The 22,882-nt window shown below is 39.3% G+C and overlaps 2 protein-coding genes across 9 annotated transcripts in view; one reads left to right on the top strand and one right to left on the bottom strand.

Moving 5' to 3' along the window:
* The window catches only part of CHGB (chromogranin B), a 33,509-nt gene extending 29,407 nt beyond the window's left edge, over window positions 1-4,102 (top strand). For all 6 annotated transcript variants that reach the window (XM_082481215.1, XM_082481216.1, XM_082481214.1 and 3 more), the window contains 2 exons: window positions 786-2,557; window positions 3,722-4,102. In XM_082481215.1, coding sequence (XP_082337341.1) covers window positions 786-2,557; window positions 3,722-3,805 — 1,856 coding nt within the window. In that variant the 3' untranslated portion in view covers window positions 3,806-4,102. The remainder of the gene's footprint in view (window positions 1-785; window positions 2,558-3,721) is intronic.
* Window positions 4,103-6,935: 2,833 nt separating this feature from the next.
* On the bottom strand, window positions 6,936-22,678 carry TRMT6 (tRNA methyltransferase 6 non-catalytic subunit). 3 transcript variants are annotated; one of them, XR_014269044.1, is made up of 12 exons: window positions 22,563-22,678; window positions 19,707-19,834; window positions 19,188-19,297; window positions 16,267-16,358; window positions 16,095-16,178; window positions 14,903-15,027; window positions 13,332-13,696; window positions 13,022-13,107; window positions 9,776-9,878; window positions 9,606-9,692; window positions 7,690-8,464; window positions 6,936-7,018 (listed from the first exon to the last, which is right to left on the bottom strand). XR_014269044.1 is itself a non-coding variant. In XM_082481865.1 (11 exons), the coding sequence occupies exons 1-11, from the start codon at window positions 22,661-22,663 to the stop codon at window positions 8,291-8,293; spliced, it is 1,455 nt and encodes a 484-aa protein (XP_082337991.1). In that variant the 5' UTR covers window positions 22,664-22,678; the 3' UTR covers window positions 7,407-8,290. The 3 variants fall into 3 exon arrangements, 1 of the variants encoding a protein (XP_082337991.1); XR_014269045.1 differs by lacking the exon at window positions 6,936-7,018 and having other exon boundaries at window positions 7,407-7,774; window positions 8,000-8,464; XM_082481865.1 differs by lacking the exon at window positions 6,936-7,018 and having other exon boundaries at window positions 7,407-8,464.
* Window positions 22,679-22,882: the final 204 nt, after the last annotated feature.

Below are 22,882 nucleotides of genomic sequence, written 5' to 3'. Positions count from 1 at the left end.
GAAAGAGAGGGTAAGGACCATGTTTTTGCCATTAGACAGCTCTCCTCCAAGAATATCAGAAAAAGAGAAGCTTTTTGGAAATAATGAACTATTTTAAAATCTGTGTGGCTATTGACTGAAAAGTTTAATAATTTGTGATCTGTTTCTGATGTTACTCAGACACAAGTGAAGCAGAAATATCTTCATAGCAATATACTGTTACCATTGTGGTCGCAGTCAGACTTTCATTTAGCATTTTGGAAATAGTGGAAGAAGCATGATTTGATTCAACATAACTATTGCAAAGTAACAGATTGCTTTCTTTCATTTTTTTTTCCCAGTCAATTTAGAACTTTTAAAATTTGCTCAAAGCCCCAGATATTTTCAAGCAGCTTTAAAGAGATGGTGGTCTTTTTTTTTTTTTTTGTGAGTAAGCCTGTGTGATGGATAAGGCCTGACATCCTGACATTCAAAGAAGTGAACACAACTCCAGATCCCATTGATTTTTAATGGGCATGAGCGTCAATGTAATTCAATACTAAAAATGTGATCACAAAAAAAAGAAAAAAAAATTATTCTGGAAATTTCAGTGGAACTTTTAAAATGCCTAATTAAATGAAAATCATTTAATGCTTTTCCAGGCAAACAATTAAAATCAGTCATTTTTTAATATTTATAAGCAGAATTAAAAAGTTAGTGCTGTCCGTATCTCCTTGCTACTTTGGGAAGCCGGTTATCTATTTAAACTGAACTAATGCTTCAGTGGAGAGTTGGGTTACTTCATTATGCTACTTTTGTTATTGTAGGTGGTAGAAATGACAGAGAGAGAAGTGAGAACAACCAACTGGAAGCGAGGCATTTGAAAGAGCCAGCAGAGATTGCAAAACGTCCTACCGGGAGTGTGGAGAAAGAGCGAAGTCAGGCAGAAAAGGAATCTAAAAAGCACATAAAGGGCAGTGATGAGGAGAAACTTCCTCACCAGGAGAGTAAAAGCAAGGAAGAGGAGGATGGACACCACTCACCTGTTCAAGAAGAGAGACTTCATACTGAAGAAAAGAAACACTATGAGGAAATTAGAGGAGAGGAGGAGAAGAGCTACCACAATGAAGAAGAAAGTAAAGAGAACAGGCATAACCACGAAGAGGTAGAGCATGCTGTTCTCAACAAGAAGTCCCCCTCTGGAGGCGGGAGCGCAGAGGAGTTCTCTGATGGGAATGATCAGCACCCTGTGGGCCACTGGGATTCGGAGGAGGGAATGCAGAGCCCTGACAAAAGAATTCGTGAAGGTGAAGAGGGAGAGGCAGAGGAAGAAAGAAGTGAAAAATACCACCATGAGTCTGAGGAACGTGATTTCTCCCATCAGCAAGAGCATGAAGAATCTGATGAGAGGGAAGAAACAGAGGAAGAAAAGCAACCCTACAAACCCAAATGGTATCATGGGAAGCATAGAACGGGTGACTCCCCTGAAGAGAAGAGGGGCCGCGGTGGTGAGAAAGAGGAACTAGCTGAGGAATCAAACACAGAGGATGCCCATCTCTGGGACAAAAGGAACCGCCATCAGAAACATCATGAAGAGTCTGAGCAGCAGCGTGAGGAGAAGAGTGGTTATCATGGGAGGCGTGGGTCTGAAGAGGTGGAGGAGAAGAGGCATGCAGACCAGGGAAGCGAGGAGTACAGAGAAGGGTGGCAGCAGAGTGAAGAGAGCAGCGAAGAAGAAAACAAGAGGCGTCGCCCCAGTGAAGAAAGTAATGAGAAATGGGGCAAGGAGAGGAGACACCATGATGGATCACATGAGGCAAGGAGGCACCATTCTGAGGGAAGGACGTATCTTGGAGATGAAAGTGAGGAAGAGCTGGACAGGTACCTCAGCAGTGGCAGCAAGGACAAGCAGCATCATGCGGGAGGGAGATACCGCTTGTGGGACAGTGGAGATGAAGGGTCACAGAAAGCATATGTGCGAGAGCGCAAAGGGCAGGCCAGAAGACACTACAGCACTGAGGACAGTGTAGAGCAGCAGCGCTACCCTGGCAACAGTGAGGAGGAGGAGGAAGTAGAACAGAAGCACCACAGCAGCGATCAGGTGGAAAATGAAGAGGAGAATATGGAGGAGGGAAGAAATGCAGAGAGGGAAGAGTACAGAAGCCATCTTCCTGCAGAGAGTAAGAGAACTACAGCATCCTACAGCTCTTTCTACCCACTGCTGTGGTGGAATAGCCGGCACTTTGAAAAGAGGGACAGTGCAGGGGAGCAGCTTCTGGAGGGCAAAGAGGAAGGCAGGCCCACCCTGAATGAGAAGAATCTTTTCCCTGAATATAATGACTACGACTGGTGGGAGAAAAAGCAAATCCTAAGTGCTCTGAACCACGGACGCACCGAGAAGAGAAATCTTGGCAAAATTAACAGGTATGATATGAAAAGGCAATACAACAAGATGGATCAGCTCACACAACTTCTGAATTACAGGAAGAAATCAGCTGAATTCCCAGAGTTGTACAATTCTGGAGAAAACATGAAAAAACGTCACGTAATCAGGAATGACAGAGGAAGTCTGAGCCAGAGGCCTCTGACAGAAGAGGAGGTATGTGTAGTGGTGTCTTGCTAAACAACTAGGGGAAGCTGACTTTACATGCACATTTCTAAATTCATTCCCAAGGCAGCCGGCAAACTGTGTGTGGAAAAACACAAACAGGATTAAGCCACATTGAGTGCCAGATCTTCAGTGTTTAAAAAGTCTGCTTTCTTTGAATGGATTGAGTGGAACTACCCCAGGGCACAGTGTCTAAAATACAGTGTGCATCCTCATTAACTTCTGTCTACTGCAAGACAGGAGGGGAAAGGAGATTTTCCTCCTATGGGCCCTACATCTCCTTCCGGGGTCTTGCAGACTAATAAAACACAGGTGCCTGTTGCAGCAGGAGCAGAGAGGTAATTAGCAGGCACCACTTGGTCTATCTGGTTGTTTAAAACATACAGCTGAAAAGTTAGACATTTAGAGTGCAAAATCCGGCTGCAATTGCAGAGCAGAACCTGGTTTGCATTTGTAAGCCCGATTTGTCCACCAAGTTCCCATGTATGTGAGTCCTTTTCTTGTTGGATTTCCTGTTCTGCTTCAGTGTCCAGGAAAACTGAGTTTACACCCATCAGCTAGATGTTCCTCATGTATGTCACGGTATCTATTGCAAGAAGCTGGGCTGGGAGCAGTGGAGGTTTAATACGAATTTAGAGAGAGGTTAAATGGTGTTAGCAAGAATAAAGAAGAATTGGCAGCATAAATTTTTTTTCCCTTAGCATCTGGTGATGTGGAGGTGTTCCTCTTGTTGCACCCTGTGCTTACTATGTGTCGTAAGCCTGAACCACTGCCATCATGAGGTTATAGACTCCTAAGGGACCTTTACCTTGGCAGAAGGGACTGCATGCTGCTGGAGAGCAGCAACTGTGAGAGGTCACTGCTAGGCAATGGCGCTTTAAAGTGACAAAGATGAAGCTGTAATTAGAGCCAGCTCTCCAAATGAGTATTTTGATACTTTCCCCAGCCCTAATTTGGTTTAAAAGAGGGAAATTGCACAAATCTCCAAAGCAGGTGCTGCACTGCTAGTAACACCCCTCACCCCCCAGTCTGCCCAGGGACCAGTAAGTAGCAGGTATCTGTTTGCGTTGGAAATGGTCTTTGTCTCTCGTTTTCATGGAACAAAACATTTGCCAACATTATTTGATGTGTAAAAGGCTCTTTATGTTTTCACAGGAAAAAGAACTGGAAAACCTGGCTGCTATGGATTTGGAGCTGCAGAAAATAGCTGAGAAATTCAATGACAACAGGAGAGGCTGAAGATGACTTGCTTTGGTGTTTCAAAGCTAGGTGTAGCTGTACTCACAATACCTGTATTTTGTGGTAAATTCACTGCCACTGGATTGTTGTTTGCCCTAAAACCAGGAAATAACTATTTACTGTCCACTATAGTGTAGTGATTTATACAGCTGAAAATGTCTTTCATTTGCTATTATGCTATTGAGATCTGAATAGCATCAATTTTAGTATTATAACCTTTCATGCAAGGCAGATATTTTTAATATGCTTGTGAAAATAATTGTGTTAGTGCTCTTCAGAAATATATATGTCTTGGTTTGAAATAATAAAAACCATTGATCTTGGACCAAGCTTTCTCCTTGCTTATTTGACTGATGGGGTTATTGCATAGCAAGCTGTATCAGATGAATAGATCAGGTAAGAAATGCTTATTTCACCAATATTTTTTTAGAAGTTTGTGTCTTTTATTTGCCAGTTAGCAAGAGCACGAGAGGTAAGATGGAATGCTAATGAGTTTGCTCCAGTAACTCAGAAACATCCTGTGAATTATTTAGTACTGGAAATTAGTTATTAAAGAAGCAAAGAGGTTGCCACACCAAATGGATGCTTGTTAAATTTGGAAAGCATGCAGTGCTTTGGAGTCAATGCATTACGTAGCAGAATGGTTTTGCCTCTTACTCAGACTTAAGTAGTCCTGTGAATTCAATCACCCACCCAATATGCTTTGCTAACATGCTCTTTCTGCCTATCACAGGCAAGTGGGTGGTAGTGTTTCCAAGCCTGCATGCTGTAGCCAGCGAGCTGGGGGCAGGATGGGCTCTGGGCAATAAGCGGTACAATGCCTTACACCAAGTTAAGTACTGTGTGGAAGGAGGCATTTGATAATCTTACTGCTTTGTAGCATCGTAAAAGAAACAATCCCACAATTAGTTTCAATTACTTCAAATATCTGGGGTTCAATTTAATTTAACTTATCCAAATATGTTTTTTTACAGACTTTCTGCTGTGCCAGTCTTCAGTTGCTTGTGTACCACCACGCACAAGAGAGAGGTGCTATACAGAGAATTCAGCTGAGTCACATCATGAGTAAATGTGCAGTATCTAGCATCTCAGCTTAACCCATTTAACCCACCTGCCCATTAAAACACAAGCACACTCTCCAATTAACTGTCAGGCAATACGAACTGAAAATATGCAGTGAGCATGTCTGTGCCTTGGTGAGACCACTCAAATGTTTTATCTTGTTTGGTTGAGGTACAGGAAGAGCAAATCTGAGCTCAAAGAAGCTGACAGAATTTTGACTTCAGGAGGACCATGGTTTCACCAGACTTCTCCAGCAACACCTAAGGAAAGTTAGGAAGTGGCCCAGCTGCAGCACTACTTTGTTTGCCATCCTCAAACTCGGAGATGCTCCCTTTTAAATTTTACAATACCATACAATACATATTGCAGCATGGTATTTCTCCCCCCAGCTGGTGTGAGAGAAAGCATGTCTGTAAATACCTGGAAGCAAATAGCTGCAGTTGTAGCACAGAAAACTTTCTAAATTGTTCAAGTATGTAACTTTAGTAGTGATTTAAAAAAAAAAAAAAACCACAAAACCTAAGCTTCTACAAATATGCATAAATGAATCAGCAATGTTTTACTTAAAACATGTCCCCTGAAAGACTTTAAAACCAACTATCCTTCCATGGTGTCCAAGAGCTTTGTGACAGCACTTTTTATCTGTAGTGTTCCTCTGTCCTGCTCGCGTTGCCCTGCAGGGTGGATGCCACAAGCACACAGAGCCCAGTAGCTGTTCTGGCTGCTCCCACCTGTTCAGTTTTTATCTCCACATTTGCATTGCCCAGTCAAGATTTTTTGATGGGTCACACTGTATTTTATCTTTTTTTTTTAATAGCCCTCCAGTACAATTCACATCAATTTCATAGAATCATAGAATGGTTTAGGTTGGAAAGGACCTTGAAGATCATCGAGTTCCAAACCCCCTGCCATAGGCAGGGACACTTCCCACTAGACCAGGCTGCCCAAGGCCACATCCAGCCTGGCCTTGAACACCTCCAGGGATGGGGCCTCAACGACCTCTCTGGGCAACCCGTTTCCAGTGCCTTACCACCCTCAAAGTAAAAAATTTCTTCCTAATGTTTCATCTAAACATGCCCTCTTCCAGTTTAAAGCCATTCCCCCTTGTCCTATCGCTACATGCCCTAGTAAAAAGTCCTTCCCCAGCTCTCCTGTAGGCCCCCTTTAGGTACTGGAAGGCCACAATAAGATCTCCTCAGAGCCTTCTCTTCTGCAGGCTGAACAGCCCCAACTCTTTCAACCTCTCCTCATAGGAGAGGTGCTCCAGCCACTTTATTTAAAGGCAGGTGGCATGCTTTTGGCATTGAAGCACAGTGGTACAATTTAAAACAAGTATTGGTGTATTAAGAGGTGTGAAAAGCACCTGGATCTCCTTCCTCACCCTCACTGGGCAGATTCCAAGCTGGGGCAAGGACTGCAGGAGACAGGCTTTCATCTAAAGTATTTTTGCAGGTGTTAAAATACTGATTATTTCTCAAAACTGATCTTTTTATTATACAAATAAAATAGATCTTTTTTTCTCAGGTTGTAATTTTAGCCCATTATATAAGATAGGTAGGATTTAAAATGTGCATTGGTTGCTTAACTTAACTTTCACTGTGTACATTTTTACACCTTTGTAGTGCTATAAATCTGATAGCCGTGAACCTACCAGGTCAACGGAAGTGGTAGAGAAGTGCCTATGACTGCTTTACAGGTAAGAAAGCTAAGGCAAAAGATAGGGGTTTTTTATATTAATCTCTTGGTTTACACTGATTTTATCACTTTCTTGCTTTTCCCTAGCTTCCAGGCTCCTATCCATTTTTCTAAGCTGGGTGTCTCAGAATTTCATCACATACTGGGTGTTGGCAGCTTTCAAAGTCCCAGTTTACCTCCAGTATGCACATGCGGACACATAGTAAAGGAAGAACTTCTCTTCCTTACCCTCCTCTTCCCCCACTAATTCTTGAAAAAAATTGAGAAATCCAGAAATTTTAGAAAACTTAAGTAAAAACCGCACATCACATTTCTGTTCCCTACCTGTGATTTGTACCACACTGTATGGAAAGGTGACATCCACACGGTTGCTGGAATACAGAGGAGATGGTGAAACCTACAATCTCTCCATTTATGGGTTTTCCATGTAAGTAAAAGAAGGAAAGAAAAGCTCTCCTAAAAATAGAAAACAAAAGAAGATGGGAAGTTTACAAAAAACGGAACAGGGTAGACAAAAACCTGAAGATGTACTGTACATGTCCACCTAAGGGAAATCTTTAACCACTTCTTTACACAAAATACAACCCCTCTTTTGTTTTAGTTAGTTTTGAGATAATGGTGTCCTGAAAGAGCATTGCTCTTATCAGTATACAGTATTTTACAGCTTTATGAAGGCTGATTACTTGATCCCGAGGCTCCAGATTCCCACTGACGAGGAAATTCCAGAATAGGAACCAAGTCCTGCTGGCTGTACAAGATCCCGTCTAAGCTGAAAGCTCCCACTGGGGCTTCAATGGGGCACAGCCAGCGAGGATATTCTCCTCCTAAAGCCCTTGCTAGACCTTTTTATTTCCAAAAAGAGAGAAAAAAGTAAGAAAATGAAAATAAATGTCATTAGGAAAAACATCCTGCAGTTTAATTGAAAAGGCAAATGCAAAATTAAAAAAAAAAAAATAAGAAAAGCTACACACTGTGAAAGGTAAAACAGTAGAATAAATATATATACATACAGGGGCTTTCAAAATAGTCGTATCTTAAAATAAAAACATATAACAACTCTCAGGAAAATGACAAGCAGTACTAATAGAGACATTCCATTTAAATATTTGGTATTTTAATTTACGTACATGCACTTTCTCTTCTGTATTTATTTCAGGAAAACACAGGCTCATGCTGTAAAGTTCTGGTATTTGTATTCTCTTTTTATTGTTCCTTTGGAAAGAAAAGCGTATGAGTTTTGTTGTTCATTCTACTTTCTTAAATTACCAACCACAGCCGGGTTCAGTGTCCAAAGGGGGAACTAATCACTACGCAGAATGTTTTATCCCGATGCCATTCTGGGAAAAGGGGCAGCTAAGTTAGATGGGTTGACTTGGACTCAGCTTTTAAAAAAACAAAAAACAAAACACACCACCAAAACTACTTCATCCTACCCACTTTTGGCAACAAACCAACAGCATGCCTTTACTGATGCTTTATCTTTTCTTCCTTTTGAAGTTACTGTGTTTTCAGTATGATGTTTGCTTCCAAGGGTTCTTTTTCTCATTCTGATGATGTAAACTGGTAAAGAGTGAGACAATCCTCCCTACCACGCAGTTCTGCTGCTTTTTGCTGACAGGTGTATGACAGGTACCATTTCTGTGCTGTAAGGAGCACAGAAAGCATACTTGTTATTTTACTAAAGGGAAAACTCCCGAGATCTAAAAACACAAATCCATTCTTCAAATGTTAACAGTGAAAGTCTTGAACTTTGCATCTTTTAGATGACGGCTCTTCCATCTTCAGTGCTTCTAAATTACTGGAATCAGATTTGCCCTTATCCAAGACAACAGTTATACCAGATAAAAGGTACCCTCCACCTCCGCTCATTGTCAGTTTTGGATGGCTTCGATCTGGTAAGACCTTTAAAAAAACAAAACCCAAAACAAACAAAAAAACAAGCATCTGTAAAAACTCGCTCTATATGTGCACATCAAATTGTATAATTTAAGCTTACAGTATAAGATGTAATTTTTTCCCCCAGCCACCACAGCAAACAGCCTTTTTGAAAGGGTATTTATCTTTAAAGGACAAAGTATCTGCACACCACAAACCAGTTATAGAAATACCTAAGAATACAGGCTACTGCCTTACTGATTACTTCATGGCACTTCCAGCAAAATTATAAAGTCAAGGTTTGGGATACATTAACGTCTCATTAATGCGTTCAAAACAGGTGTACTTTGCCAGAAACCACAGCCTAACCAAGCCTAACTCGTGTGAACTTCTTTATCTATCGATCTCCTAATCATTCCCAATTTGGTTTTCTGATCAATAGTCAGTAATCGTGGCCACCCATGAATTAAGTCATCCGCTAAATAATAATTCCTTATGGACTTCAGGAGCCTATGGGCAAGGAGAAAGTCAGTAAAATGCAACAACCTCCTCAGAGGTGGTGAGCTGCTTAGAAGTCACATGCGCTTCTGCTTCTTCATAGTCACTAGTATACTCCATGTTTGCAAACATCTTGTTCAAACAAATTTAGTCAAACTGACATTTTTCCCCATGGAGGCGTTTTCCCCCCTCATCTTGTTTTCATTGTTCACTTCCCAGACTGGAAAGTTCTTGTTACTTTAATTCCAGGAAACATGTTATTTGAAGACACTGACTTTATAAGTCGCCACCATTCTTAACATTACAATTTTTTTTCAGCTATCAAACCAACTGGAAATGAATAAATACTTTGCCACATCTCTCTTGCACAACATCAGCCTATCCCTCACTTTATAGGCTAGTCACTACGGCAGCACAACTATTACAGCTGTCAGTGTGCTACAAATACTTCAGCAAATGTTTAAATAAAATGCTTTGTAAGAAGAAAATGAAGTATTTCCATTTGCAATTGGTGCAGTGAAGCATTAAAACTCTTCAGAATACCTGCTCTCAGGTAAAACAAATATGCGAGCTTGTACATGGTTTCAGTCAGACCAAACCCCACATTTTAGAGAGTATTTTGCTCCCCAGTATTCATGCAGTTTGGAAAATGACTTACTGTAATCCTTACCTGGTAGTTTCGTAGCCAGGTTTCAGACAACTTTAGGTTAATAACGCCGCCTCTTTCCCTCAGCTTCGTGTAACATTCTAATAATGGCTTAAAAAACCCAAATATTGTAGGTTATACAGCAGAACAGTCTCAAACTTGAACTTAACAGCTAACTAACATACTTGATTTACCTCTTTATACTGGCAGTAGACAACAAAAGGTCTTGAAGGAGCAACAAATTCCAATAAAGCGAGCAATAAAGCAGTGGGATGAAACTTGCTGGCTACAATTAAGCTGCAAAAGAAATTTCATGCGTATTAGTTTTTTGGCTTTGAAAACCTATTCATCGAGTGACATTTTCTTTTTCTCCTACTTAGCACAGCAATCAATTATAGTTTCAATGTTGCCAATCAGCATGTTTTCATGGCTCTAACAACTCCCCAAATATAAAAACAAATCACGACTTCCTACTTGCATAATTAAGAGGATAAAACACTCATTCCCTGAAGTGCAGTACATTAAACGCATTGCAGAAGCATTCATTTCAGCTGTGCTGAGCTCCACAATAATTCTTACAGCCCAGGAATTTGCATGCTGCTTTCCCTACTCTAAGACCATTGGCCAAATATTTAAATTTTGTGACTGCTAATTGTTGCATAGAATGTAACCTCAGTCATGATTACCCAAACTGGGTAATCATCATAAAATACATTTTTATATTAAGAAGTTATTATTTAAAGAAAAAACAATCCCTTAGTGGGCATGACTAGAAATCTTTTTAAAATAAATTGTTTCCTTGCCAACTTAAAGGCTTCATATTTTATTCTTCATCCTCATTTTAATATCACAACTCATATTTACAAATGCTTAAGATTCTCTATAGATATCTAGAGTTTTTCATCAAAAACATCACTGCTAAACTGTACTGCAAGAAATGGTTAAGATTCAATTAGTTAATAAGTTGTAGTTGTGCAGAAAGAACGGGCTAATTAAACTACTTCTCTAATATACAGTTACTATATGAAAAGAACCATCAATTAATTAACATTTGTTCTCCAGGGGAATTTACAGCACTGGAGATACCATCACACTTACCCAACAAAAGGGAGGTAAAAACGGACATTCAATTTTCTAAACACAATAGAGGTGAGACAATTCTTTTACAGTTGTTTCCATTTTGGTTTTCTGCTAACCACGGCCTTATTTAACCCTAATTCCAAATTTCAAAACATTTTTGTTCATTAATTAATCAAGTGGACCATAAAGAAAACAGACTCCAGCCCATGCCTTGGAAGGCTTGGAGTGCTGCACCAATGCTGCCAGGACATCTGCTAAGACACTAGGAAGGTAAGCGAGGGATGAGAGAGACTGCGAAAAATCAAACTCTGTCCTCTCATATGGCAGCACATATTGCTGCCAGCAGGTGGTCTGACCAGTCGCAAAATTAATGTAACGGGTGAGAGGGGAGAAGGAGGAGGTAGAGGAAGGGCAGGGAAGGGCATAGAGAGGGTGCGTGGTCAAATTCTGACCACACGGAGTGTCTATGAACTGATTTCCACTTTCTTCATATCAGAAAAATTTAATAGTCTTGAAGTCGTCTTTTGAAGAATACCAAATCCCTTTCTTTTTCTGCCTCAAAAACCTATGACAGACTTCAACTCTCCTAAATGGAATTGAACAAACGGGTCTATTAGAAGAACCGTGTTACCACGTAACAGCACAGAAGACATAAATTTTATTAAAATCATATCTTCTGATTTAAGTGGTAAATATTGTTAAATATTTACAGCTTTTACCTATCCTTTCTCCATTTCTCTCTTGCAAAATAACAAAATCCTAACGTCTCTGCCTGCTTCTACTCACGGGCCAAATCGTTAGCATGAAGCATCTCTTTATTCCATGCCAAATTTTCCTGGCTAAGCAGTGTATGTACCCCGTGGTTCTTGATCTCAACAAATGGTGGGCTATAAAAAGGCAGATGACTAAAGAAAGGTGATCCTGACTGAGCCATCTGGGACAGTGCCTTCAGGCAACCATAAACTTCTCTTCCCCCCATCGTGCTGAAGACTTCCTAGAGCAAGAGCTCACCCACCCCTTCAAGCATATAATTTGTTCTAGCTTGCATGCATTACAAAGGGCAAAAGAGGTATACAAGTGACTGAAAACAAATGAACAAGAGACAAATACTAAATAGGCTTCCTTGAACTCAAACTTCATCAACAACAGAATAATACTATTTCACACCACAAGAAGAAGCAAGTAAAGTCAATTATTAATTTACACTTTCCCAGACCGTGTATACATTAATTATGATGGGTGCAGGAGACAGCAGTAAAACCGTAACAAAACACTACCACTGTTTAGGCGGCTTACTGGTCATCCACCGGCATGCATCACCAGCGGTGCTGCTGCTGCTGCCAAATGGACACACAGTGCTTTTACAAACCTCCCATACCGTTTTATTGCTTTGGAGAACCCAGAATGACCCGTTCCCGCACCTTTACAGAAAAGGCTAATTCTACCACTTCAGTTTGTTAGATGAGATATACTAAAATATAAATGAGCTTAAGTGAAAACATTTCATAATAACAAAACCAAAAATTACACACAAGCATTTAAATATAACCAATAAATGTGTATTGAAATTTATCTAAGCAGAACAGCTTTATTCCCAGTGACCCAATATTCTTAGGAGGAAAAAATGAATATGAACATTATTAAATTAACTAAATCAATGTTACTTGATTAACTCAAATAACTTCAGCATTTGCTAAGAACATAATGAAAAGTCACAACCACCAAGTGCTCTTACACTACTGTAGGGCTGAATTTCTAGGAATATGTTTATCGTATTTATTTTAAACTTCTGATATTAAATCTTCATGTTAAATTGTTCCTTGGGAAGAATTAAACCTGGCTAAAGCAAGTAAAATGAAGTTATGTGTAAAAAAGAAATAGTTATGTGTAAAAAAGAAACTAGTTTCTAAAAACAAAACTACCAAACAAATACACCCCCAAACCAAACAACTTAGTTCCAATTTAACAAACTTAAAACCTCAGGTTCTACTTTGCCAATTGGAATCCTGTGATTTTTATCAGCAGTCATTTTGCATTAAATTCTACCTGGATTCTGTTTCTCTTTGGATAGCACAGATATTAAAAAAAAAAAAAAAAAAAAAAATGTTTACTTATAGCTAGTCAGGAAATTGTGTCTTTTAGATCATGAAATTTCAAACCATTTAAATAACAGAAAAAATCTCAACCAGGTATGACCCAAACAAGAATGAAGATACATCTGGGTTGACTGCTTGCTTGTAAATATTAAGAAAAAAAAAAATAGGGTCTCTTTAAAACAGAGCTTTTATTTGTTTTGAAGGCAATGATTTTCTGTAGGTGTGTTTTCAAACAGAAGACCTTTCTGCTACAAACAAACTCACCCATCAGCATTCTTCTCTCTCAACAAAGCAGCAGTTTCTATTAGCTTTTTCCTTCTCTCCCATTGTTTTCTTTGCTTTTCCCGAACCTTTGAACAACAAAACAAATAATTTGCACTTTAACTGGTAATTATATACTGGATCACTATAGCATGGATGAATTTTCATTTTTTGCATCTTAGATGGCTTAAGGTAAGACAAAAGACAACTTCCAGAATTCCATTTTAACACCTGAATAAGCTCTATTTCAGACAGCAGAATTTTAAGTAGATAGACATTGTAAAACTTGAATAGCCACGATAAATATTCTTACGTTGTCTTTATTCTCTTTTTCTTTGTTCGCTTTAAATTCTACATCTTCAGCATTAATGTCCATTGTGTCTTGCTCTTCTGTTTGGTTGATCTCCATAGCTGTTTCAGGAGCAGATTCCTCTTCCGTTTCCTGTAGGGAAGTCTGCTTTTCATCAGTCAGTCCATTGTTTTCTTCTTCCACTAGTGTGTTATCTTCAGGGTCTGAAGGCAGACTCTCTGTAGAAAATGTCCCTGAGAGGAGACTCTCCACTTTGCTGAGAGGAAATTCATGAAGATTATTGAAAAAATGTTTCGGAAATCCAAAACAACTGGTAGCAGCTCTAACAGGTCCCCCTCCTGGATACATCTGAATAATGGATCCATAGCCTATGGAAGCAAAAGAGTAAAAAACACATTGGAAAGCCAGGATTTCTGGGAAGCATAGGTTTAAGAACAGGTAAGTATATTGCCTGCTCTTACTCTAACCTTCATCAAATTTAGCAGGCTGCTAAAGTATGCCGCAAGGTAGAAAATCTTTATTGGAAGGAGAACAGTTACTGCAACTCAGAAGGACAAGGTAACTCAGGAGATTACGCATGTAGGAAACATATTTAGGATTAGCACAGAACATATAAGCAGTGACACATTGTTAGAAAAGCTAGTTTAATTAAGAATTCAAAAGACTTTTTTTTTTTTTTTTTTACAGTATTTATTACTTGTAACTACAGAGTGGTTTTGATAAAAAATAAAAGCTAACTTAAACAGCATTAATAGGCAAAGAATTTCTTCAACATCCAGAGTCTAAAGGAAGAGATGTCAGATGTTTAAACATACTAAAAAGAACCTTTCAGTAGTTATATTGAAATTGCATCTTATTTAATTCACTTCAGAAAGTATCCCTATGGCCAAAAGTTTCTGAAACAAAACCAAATGCCTGCATGCTTCTCAGCCAACAGAGAGCACATCTGGGTGCACAGCATTACATTGCACCTCCTACCTTTCCAGGTGTCTAGAGTATAATTGTCATCTGTGTTTACTGTCTTTGACTGATTTATGATGAAATTAATTACCTGAGTTTAAGAAATAAAAAACAAATCAAACTTCTCCTCAAATACGCTTAAGAAAATGTCATATACTGCTTTTAAAATACACATTTTGCAGATGTTAAATCTCTGGCGCAGTGAACAAGAGGAATGAAGCATTTTCAGTGCTGCAGGCTGTCTGAATTCCAGCGTTATCCCTGTTTTCTGCCATTCACTTTTCTGCACAGAGGCTCCTTACAGCCTTTTCTGAACACAACATCATTATGCTAAAGCAGAAACTAAAATAGATCTATATACAGTGATATCAACTTTAAATTTCACATTTTTTTTTACATAGTGAAAAATAAATCCAACTGAAATACGCAAAATACAACTTTCTCCAACGGAAATAAAAGTATCTTTTTGAGGACTGGAGATGGTAAAAATAGATTTTAAAAACTGGGAAAGTATTTTGGAGTACTGACTTTTAGAAGTATCACAGAGATGTGTATTTCTTAAGTTTAAAGTAAGGCCTCAGTCTCTACATGACTAAAGCTACTGCGTTCATTACCTGCCATGCGCTCCATCACCGCGCCCAGCACCAGGCCGGCGCACGTTTCCATTACAATCATCTTGTTGCCAGCACGGATGTTTCCTAAAGTCAACATCTGAGCCAGGGTGTCATATCGCAAGTGGCTAGAAGAAAGGGGTTTTTAAGAAATATCAAATTAGTTTCTTTAGTGTTAGAAATACTGCATAGTAGGTCTACAAAGAAAATAGCAAAAGTCTGATATGAAGTAGGGTGCACTTAATAAAGTGCGTACATCTTATGCTATGCCTGTCAGACAAAGTATTTTTTAAACTTCTTTTCAGATTTTTGTTGTTTCCTCCAACATGTCAGTTTTGTAAAGAACAAATGGTATTTGAATGCATTTCCTAATCCAGTAATATATCTTCAGTGATTTTCATCTGGCTTGCAGTAGCACACACCACCTGCAATCCTGGGTCAAAACCTGACTCTACGGACTGATGAGACTCAGTGATGGATGAGGAAATGACAACTAATCTTAATAGATAAATAAATCCAAGTGAAGGAGATGGGGGAAAGAGGAAGGAAAAAGGTTTGAGAAGCCTTAAATAACATAAATTGGAGTGTTTTAAATTCTAGCATCTTAGATCTACTTTTCCTACTTATAGAAATAGATCAGTCCATCTTAAACAACATCTGTAATGACGTATCATTCAATTTAAGTAAGTGAAAATCAAACACAGCTAGATCTCTGGCATCATTGCCCCCCAACTCCCACCCCTCAGTGTTAACCACATGTTTTTAAATTCTGAAGACTTCTGACTGAAAAAATATTTTGAATCCCTAACACACTGAAGACAAAAATTCCTGCTTCTGGTAGGCATCTTGTTATTTTGATTACTGAGCCAGAAAACAGAGTCAATGTGCCACTGACCAAAACCAAGTAGGAGATGCCTCTGAAAATGCAAAGAGCCTCTGTCTATGTAGGTGATAAGCAACACAGTGGTGGTAGGAAAAAGGTAAAAGCTGATGCTGCATATGAGAGTTTTCACTGCAAGAGCATATTGATTCACCTTCTAGATCACATCATTTTTCATTAATTTACAATCTTTCCATTAATGGGAAAAAAAAAAGAAATGTGATGAGCATTACTCTGGTATAATACAAGTATTTTGAAAAATATTAAAATATCTCTCTGTTAAAATTTGAAAAAAGGAACAAAATTAAAACTTACTTAATTTTCCCAGGTTCCCTTGCATAATACATTGTTGAAAGAATGCGAGTGGATGGTTTCACAATTGTAATAACTGCCTCATATCTGTAAGAAACACATAGTAATAGAATTATTTCAAGCTCAGCAAATTACAGAACTAATAAGTATTTTCCACATTTTAAAATTCACTTACTTTTTTTTCTTCTTCTTTATGTATTTATCTTGAGCAAATTCTGTTTTGTCTCTGAATGTTGTACTGTTCTCTATTAACTGCTGAACTATTTCCTTGGAAAAGACAATTTATTTTTATTACAGCTGGTATTTATTTATGATTCATTTCATATATAGTATTTCTTTAAACCAACACTGAAAATATTTCTTTCCAGTAGAGGCATGTATAACACTAACTTCTACTGACATTAACGGCAAAGTAAATTGTTACTAAATAACATGAAAAGTGAGGCACTACCTGGACTACCTGCAGGAATTTAATCATATACTTTTGTCTCTAGGTGTTCTTTAACTACATTAATGCCAGCATGAAAACGACAAAACTGAAAATGCAGATGCTGGAAACAGGGTGTTTTGTGGGGAAGCAGTCTGGTAGGTGCCAGAACTAGCTCATGAGAGAGGGCAGACTCATATGGCCAGAAATGAAGAAAAAGCAGGATTGCTGCTTTCAGCATCAGCAAGTCACTACTGTGCAGCCTCACTACTTACATAATCTTATCCTCTGCTGAATGTGAATGAGACTACCCTGCTTTCTCTAAGTGATTAGCTACTTTTAATTATGCTGTATTTAGAATGAGACAGAGTTATATTTATTGGCAGTTATTATGGAACAACTGACATATATTCTGTCAGTCTAATGTTCCCCACAGGAACTGGATTGCATGACAGTACCCTCAGTCCTGTCTGCAGCTATACAGGCAAAAATTACTTTACAAAAACAAAACAAAAAGGAACCTGATGTCATACATAATAATTACTTCAATCCAACTCCCACTTTGGGTCTCTTGTCTGCCTTCAGCCTCTCTATCTCTGAGGGTATTTTCCCCCCCCCCCATCTTGTGCTAGTTCTTCCCCTGTACTCTGGCTACTTATCAAGACATCTCCTTTACCCCACTTACTTTCATCTGCCTCCCAAATTGTGCTACACTCCCATACCAGCTCCTTGCACGATGTCAAACCCTTTAGTATTTTACTATTTCCTACAACACTCCCCCGACGTCTTCCTTCTCCAGCTCTCAGGTTTTCCCTGAATTCCAGTTTTTGTTTCCTGGTCTCCTTGTTCTAATCTCTTCCCTTTGCCAATCCAACTCTTCTTCCTCATACTTTCAGGTTCCGGCTGGAGGGATCATTAAGACCTCCAACAGAAAAAAAGCTTTCATTGCTCAGGGTTTGTCTCCGTGCCTGCAATACAAGACCAAATGCTGCACGATGCTATTTTGGTTGTTGTGATCAAAGTATTTTAACTGCTAAAATTGTAAGTTTCTATTAAACGTGTAGGAAGAGCAATAGCCTGGCCTCACGGGAGTTTGGTGGGGGGGAATGACAGGAGTATTTTCAACGTGGACACTGCATCTCCCATTGTGCTTTAAGAACCTGCTCAAAAATACAGTGGTGCAAGTAATTCTCGCTTTCTATTGCTATTTTTCATGCCATCATTTCTTACTTCAAACACTGTAAATATACTATTAATAGTGTGAAACAGTGTATCTTTCTTTTTTTGCTTTATTCTTGGAAAAAAAACCAAGTCAAATGCAGTGCCTGGGCTGTTTGTTTTGGGGTTGTTTTTTCAGTTAAAATTACAGTGAGGAAGCTGGGGAATATCTCAGTAGGGCAACCAAAACAAGCCAAAGGGAAGCTGCAACCCCCTGGGAGTACATGCCATTTCATGTCTGCATCCTAACATCTATCCCTTAGGACCTGGGAAGGATCCTGAGCCTGCATCACAAAGACACGCCATTCACAAACATGAATTCAGATTTTACCAGACATTTATGGAAGAATAGTATCTACTGCTGCTAATACAACACAATCTAAAATGAATATTCAACTACAGTTCAGATGCCAGAGTTAACAAAGCAGGATATTTTAATAACCTAAAATAACAGTATGATAGATATATGGCACAGACATGCGGAGGACATACAGAAAAGCCAGTGATCTTCTTCCATGGATAATGAGAATGAACAGAAAATGTCAAAGCTATCAGACTGATTACTACATTCTTCTCAAAGAGATAACACCACAAGCAGCACAACCGCGCAAAGAGAAGAAATACCATTCTCAACTCCTTGGACCCATCCGTGATTAAGCAGGCAAAAGCAGAACAGCTGCTCTGGAGAGCAGCAGCAAACAGCAGGATGCAAAGAGGAGATGAACTTGATGTAAGCATGAGCAATTTCTTATTCTTATTAGAAAGGGTAAACCAAAGATGAGAGAGAATTTTGCCTGGTAACACGTGCAGAACAGAACTAGCTGCAATGGTTTATTAACATTTAAGATAGTCTCACTTCTTTTTGACAAAGTGTGGGGTAAATTCCAATCCCTTTTCTAACAGAACAGAACTATGCCTTGAGAATATTCTTAGCTTTTGATGTGCAGATAAAACACAGGCAGCACATGTGTTTGGTAGGTACTGCCTAGAGGCACACCCATAGTATGTTTGTTACATAGTGTTGTTTGTTAATACCCTGATGTTTATCCATTATCCTTTCCTACACCTTTGGTAGTTGAATTATTGCACAATTTTAATACGTCTAATATAGAAATAATATTTTGAACATTATAAACAAAACTAAAAGGTGATTACGGAAGCTGTATTTCCATAATAGTTTTAATATTTCTTTTTGTCTGTTATGACTTCTGATGCCGTAAAAATTCAGACTTTGCTCTCTATCGACAAAGTTGCCAACCTTACATGAAGTTTTCTCTGAAAACAGCCTTTGCGTTTTTGTAAAAACAGATTTTTAGGAAAAACATGACTTGGGCAGAAGAACAAAGAAGAAGCACTGAAGCCTATGCACCGATAAAAAGAATAGCCTCTTTCATAAGCTAAAATATAACCATCAAGGTAGCACAGAAATGACACCAAAACCTTATTTTTACCTGTCCTTTAATACCCTTGTCCTTCAAAGCCTTTATGTCATCATGAGTCAGTTTTTGAGACTTTCCATCGTCAACTATGTTACGATTATCTGTACCTGCTTCTTTTGTTTCTAAAGGAAAAGGATATAGATTTGTAAAATCTAGCTCTAAATATCTTTAAGTTGGAGAAACATACGAGTTTAGTTTCACAGAAAGACTTCTCAGAATTAAACCCACATGCTTCATGGCTTTGCAAAGTATTGCCTAAGCAATCAATGAAATGTAATATGTAAAATACACCTTAGTATATATATTCACCCAAACTAAGGTTCAAATTTTCTCCCATATTAAAAAGCTTATTTGTTACAGGACTAGTGAAACAGCAGATTGAGACAAAACCATGCACTTTTATGACAGAAAGAATGTAAGTAACGTTAAGTTAACAAATGATTAATAGAAAGCTTTTCCATCATCTTTGGTATTAACAAAGAAAGAAATTGGAACTCGTTTTTCCAAACACCAGTGGATCCTCTGTAATACCTGTGGCAGTCTCTTCCACCTCTTGCTTTGGCTGGAGGTTTCCACCACTGGTTACTTCAAATGTAGTTCCATAAGTATGTCCGATGGCATTATCCAGATAGAACCACTGCTTCTCAAAAATAATTTTTCTGAAATTACAAAGAAGTTAATGATATTAAAAGCATTATTTTTACCAGGTCTGAAACCCAGAATAGTTGAAACTAAACTATAGCTTCATATAAGCCATTTTTATCTATATCCTTGGAAAAAAAACAGGAAAGGCATAAAAAGCTAAATTAACCACAAACTGCATTAAACTGAAACTGATTAGGAAAAGAACAAATAAAGTGAGCATACAGTAAGATTTTTTTTTTTCCCAGTTCAGAAGAATTCTAAAATGGCACATAAAACAAGGCTACAGCACTTGAATTATATAGTAGTATTTTTGACAGAGACTGTCAGAACAAGGCAAGGAACCAAATTGATCTAAAGTATATTAAATCTAGGCTGGGTCATGCAGACTAGTGCCAAAAGATGAGCGTTAACCTGTATTTTGCAGAGCTCCTTTGAAATAACTTTTGCCAAAACACTATGAAAAAACAGACAGCAGCAGAAAGTGTCATGTAATCCTAGCAATGTTTAATAAAAAAAAAAATAGGGGGCATTTTATTATCCCTTTCATTTTGATTGCACTAAGGGAGGTTTGCATTTTTCCTTCTTCACACAAAAAAGGACCCCACAAAGCCTTTCACTTTCAGGCTGACCTACAAAGGTTTCCTTGCTGACCAAAGAAATACTGATCTTGTCACATGAAACAGGTACCAGTGTCTATGCCACACTCACACATGAATCAAAACTTACCAACATGAGCTCTTATCATGCTGGTTATACTCGTCACTAATTCTGAAGCTAAGCAAAAAGGTTGACTTATTTCCAGTTTTCTGCTGACTGAATTCATGCATATATTTTACATATGGTATTATCTGTATCCCCAAGTACAATACAGAATTTAAATAAAGCATAAGAACAAAAAGTTGTCAGAGACATTACCAAACCCTCTTCATAACAAAAATTTAACGGCATCATACTTGTTCACATAAAGTCTCCCAAGCCAGATTTCAAAAGACTAGTAAAAGATTATAAAAGACTTTAATCTTTATCTATCTAAATTCTTTTTGGTCATTTATGTGCACGCACTCAAAATTCATTTTGTTGACATTTTGATAAACATATAATTTTGATAAACATATAATTTTGATAAACATATAATTTTGATAAACATATAATTTTGATAAACATATAATTTTGATAAACATATAATTTTGATAAACAGATAATTTTGATAAACAGATAATTTTGATAAACAGATAATTTTGATAAACAGATTATCCAACCACAGGTATTGTCACATGTTCTTGGAGTGTCCTTACCCTCATCAAATTATAGAAAAGGAAAAATTAATGCAAAAATTATTTAATTTCCTGTGGCAATAATTACTCTGACTTTTTATTCCTTCTTTTATGACAGGGGTTTTAAATAAAAACTGAAGAGGGACCTAACGAACAGATCTTGGCAGTTGCTCTGCAAACTAACATAGTAACTACCTGATTTCGGTGCCAGATTCTACTGGTGAACATTAAGGCTGTCAGTAACCAGTACTCCAAAATTCCTAGCTCTGAGCTATGCTGTTTTTAAACCAGTCTCATTTGAGCATAGTACCTTTAAATCTCCACGCTACTGAATCAGATGTCTGGCCACATTACTCAATACTGACTTCTATAGACTGGTCTATAAAATTGTCTGCTGCAAGGGGAAGAGCCCAGGATGTGTCCACTGATTATGTGTCCTGCTGGGCTGCAGGTGCTTCTTGCTATGCCAGTTGGCCTAGGAAAGAGAAACAGCAGACCTTTCATAGCATCCTCTCCAAAGCAGTAACTCTCCAGAATTGACAGTTAGCATCTTCCTACAGTCTTAGTGCCAATGAGAACACTGAAGCCAATCCCTATTATTAACAAGGCAATGCTGCATCTCGCAGAAATTAAACACCACAGCGAGACATGACAGGCTGAGAGAGTTGGGGGTGTTCAGCCTGGAGAAGAGAAGGCTACACGGAGACCTTAGAGCCCCTTCCAGTCCCTAAAGGAGCTACAGGAAAGCTGGGGAGGGACTCTCAATCAGGGAGTCGAGCCATAGAACGAGGGGGAACAGTTTCAAACTAAAAAAGGGGAGATTTAGATATCAGGAAGAAATTCTTTATTCCAAGGGTGGTGAGCCCCTATCCCAGATTGCCCAGAAGAGCTGTGGCTGCCCCATCCCTGAAGGTGTTCAAGGCCAGGTTGGACGGGGCTTGGAGCAACCTCGTCTGGTAGGAGGTGTCCAAGCCCACGGCAGAGGGTTGGAACCAGATGGTCTTTAAGGTCCCTTCCAACCCAAACCATTCTATGATTCTATCAGTATGACGAAGATATGCTTTTCAGGCTGCTACACATTTTCTCCTCTTTAACCCGCACGAGTTCGACAACGATAAGACAAAACCATCTAAAACATCTTCCAAAGTCTTACAAGAAACGCAGCCAGGACATCTTCCGGGTTTGGGATTGGGTTTTTTTTTCGTCATAGGAACCGAGGCAGCATTAAAATCTTTCACCCTGCCTGCTGCATCGGCCTAGCGAGGCCGTTATTTGTGACCGGCACAGCAAGAAAGCTGCGGGTCCCACCAGCCACACTGGGACATCCCCCGCGCCCTTTCCTCAGACGACGACCGTTGAAGCCGCCTCAGGAGCGAAAGAGCGAGAGAGCGAGGGAGGGAGGGAACAAGCGCAAACCTCCACCGAGAAAAGGGGGAAAAAACGACAAGCGGGATCGAAAGCCCCTCACCTTCTCCGCAGCACGGGTACCGCTTTAAAGACGTCGTCCCGCTTCAGGACGGCGCAATCCCCCTCACAAATGCGCGAGCCAAGCCTCCGGCCCTCCTCCATAGCTGCCTCCGCTCGTGCGCCCTCCGCCGCGGCGTTGACCAGTGCGCAAGCGCGACCGCCCCCCCGCCGGCTCTACCATTGGCGGGCGGGCGGCTCATGCGACCAATGGCAGAGCCGGCGGGGGGCCGACCGCGCCTGCGCAATAAAGCAGTACAAGCCGAAGCGATGGGAGGGTGGGTCCATGAGAGTCGGCGAGTCCCGCCTTCTTCTCCATGGCGA

This window comes from Vanellus vanellus (genome assembly GCF_965231255.1).
Source record: "Vanellus vanellus genome assembly, chromosome: 3".
In the NCBI taxonomy this organism is placed as follows: Eukaryota; Metazoa; Chordata; class Aves; order Charadriiformes; family Charadriidae; genus Vanellus; species Vanellus vanellus.
Note: the sequence above shows the minus strand (reverse complement) of the source record. Positions and strands in the feature narration are given on the sequence as shown.

Bases quoted from the DNA above. Each gene is read 5' to 3' on its own strand.
- TRMT6 (XM_082481865.1), bottom strand. From the start codon at position 22,663: ATGGAGGAGGGCCGGAGGCTTGGCTCGCGCATTTGTGAGGGGGATTGC. The intron at 13,697-14,902 runs GTAATGAACGCA...TTGCTTCCATAG, and splicing joins GGTGATGGAGCGCATGGCAG to GCTATGGATCCATTATTCAG. The intron at 13,108-13,331 runs GTAAGAATATTT...TGTTGTTCAAAG, and splicing joins AAAAAGAGAATAAAGACAAC to GTTCGGGAAAAGCAAAGAAA.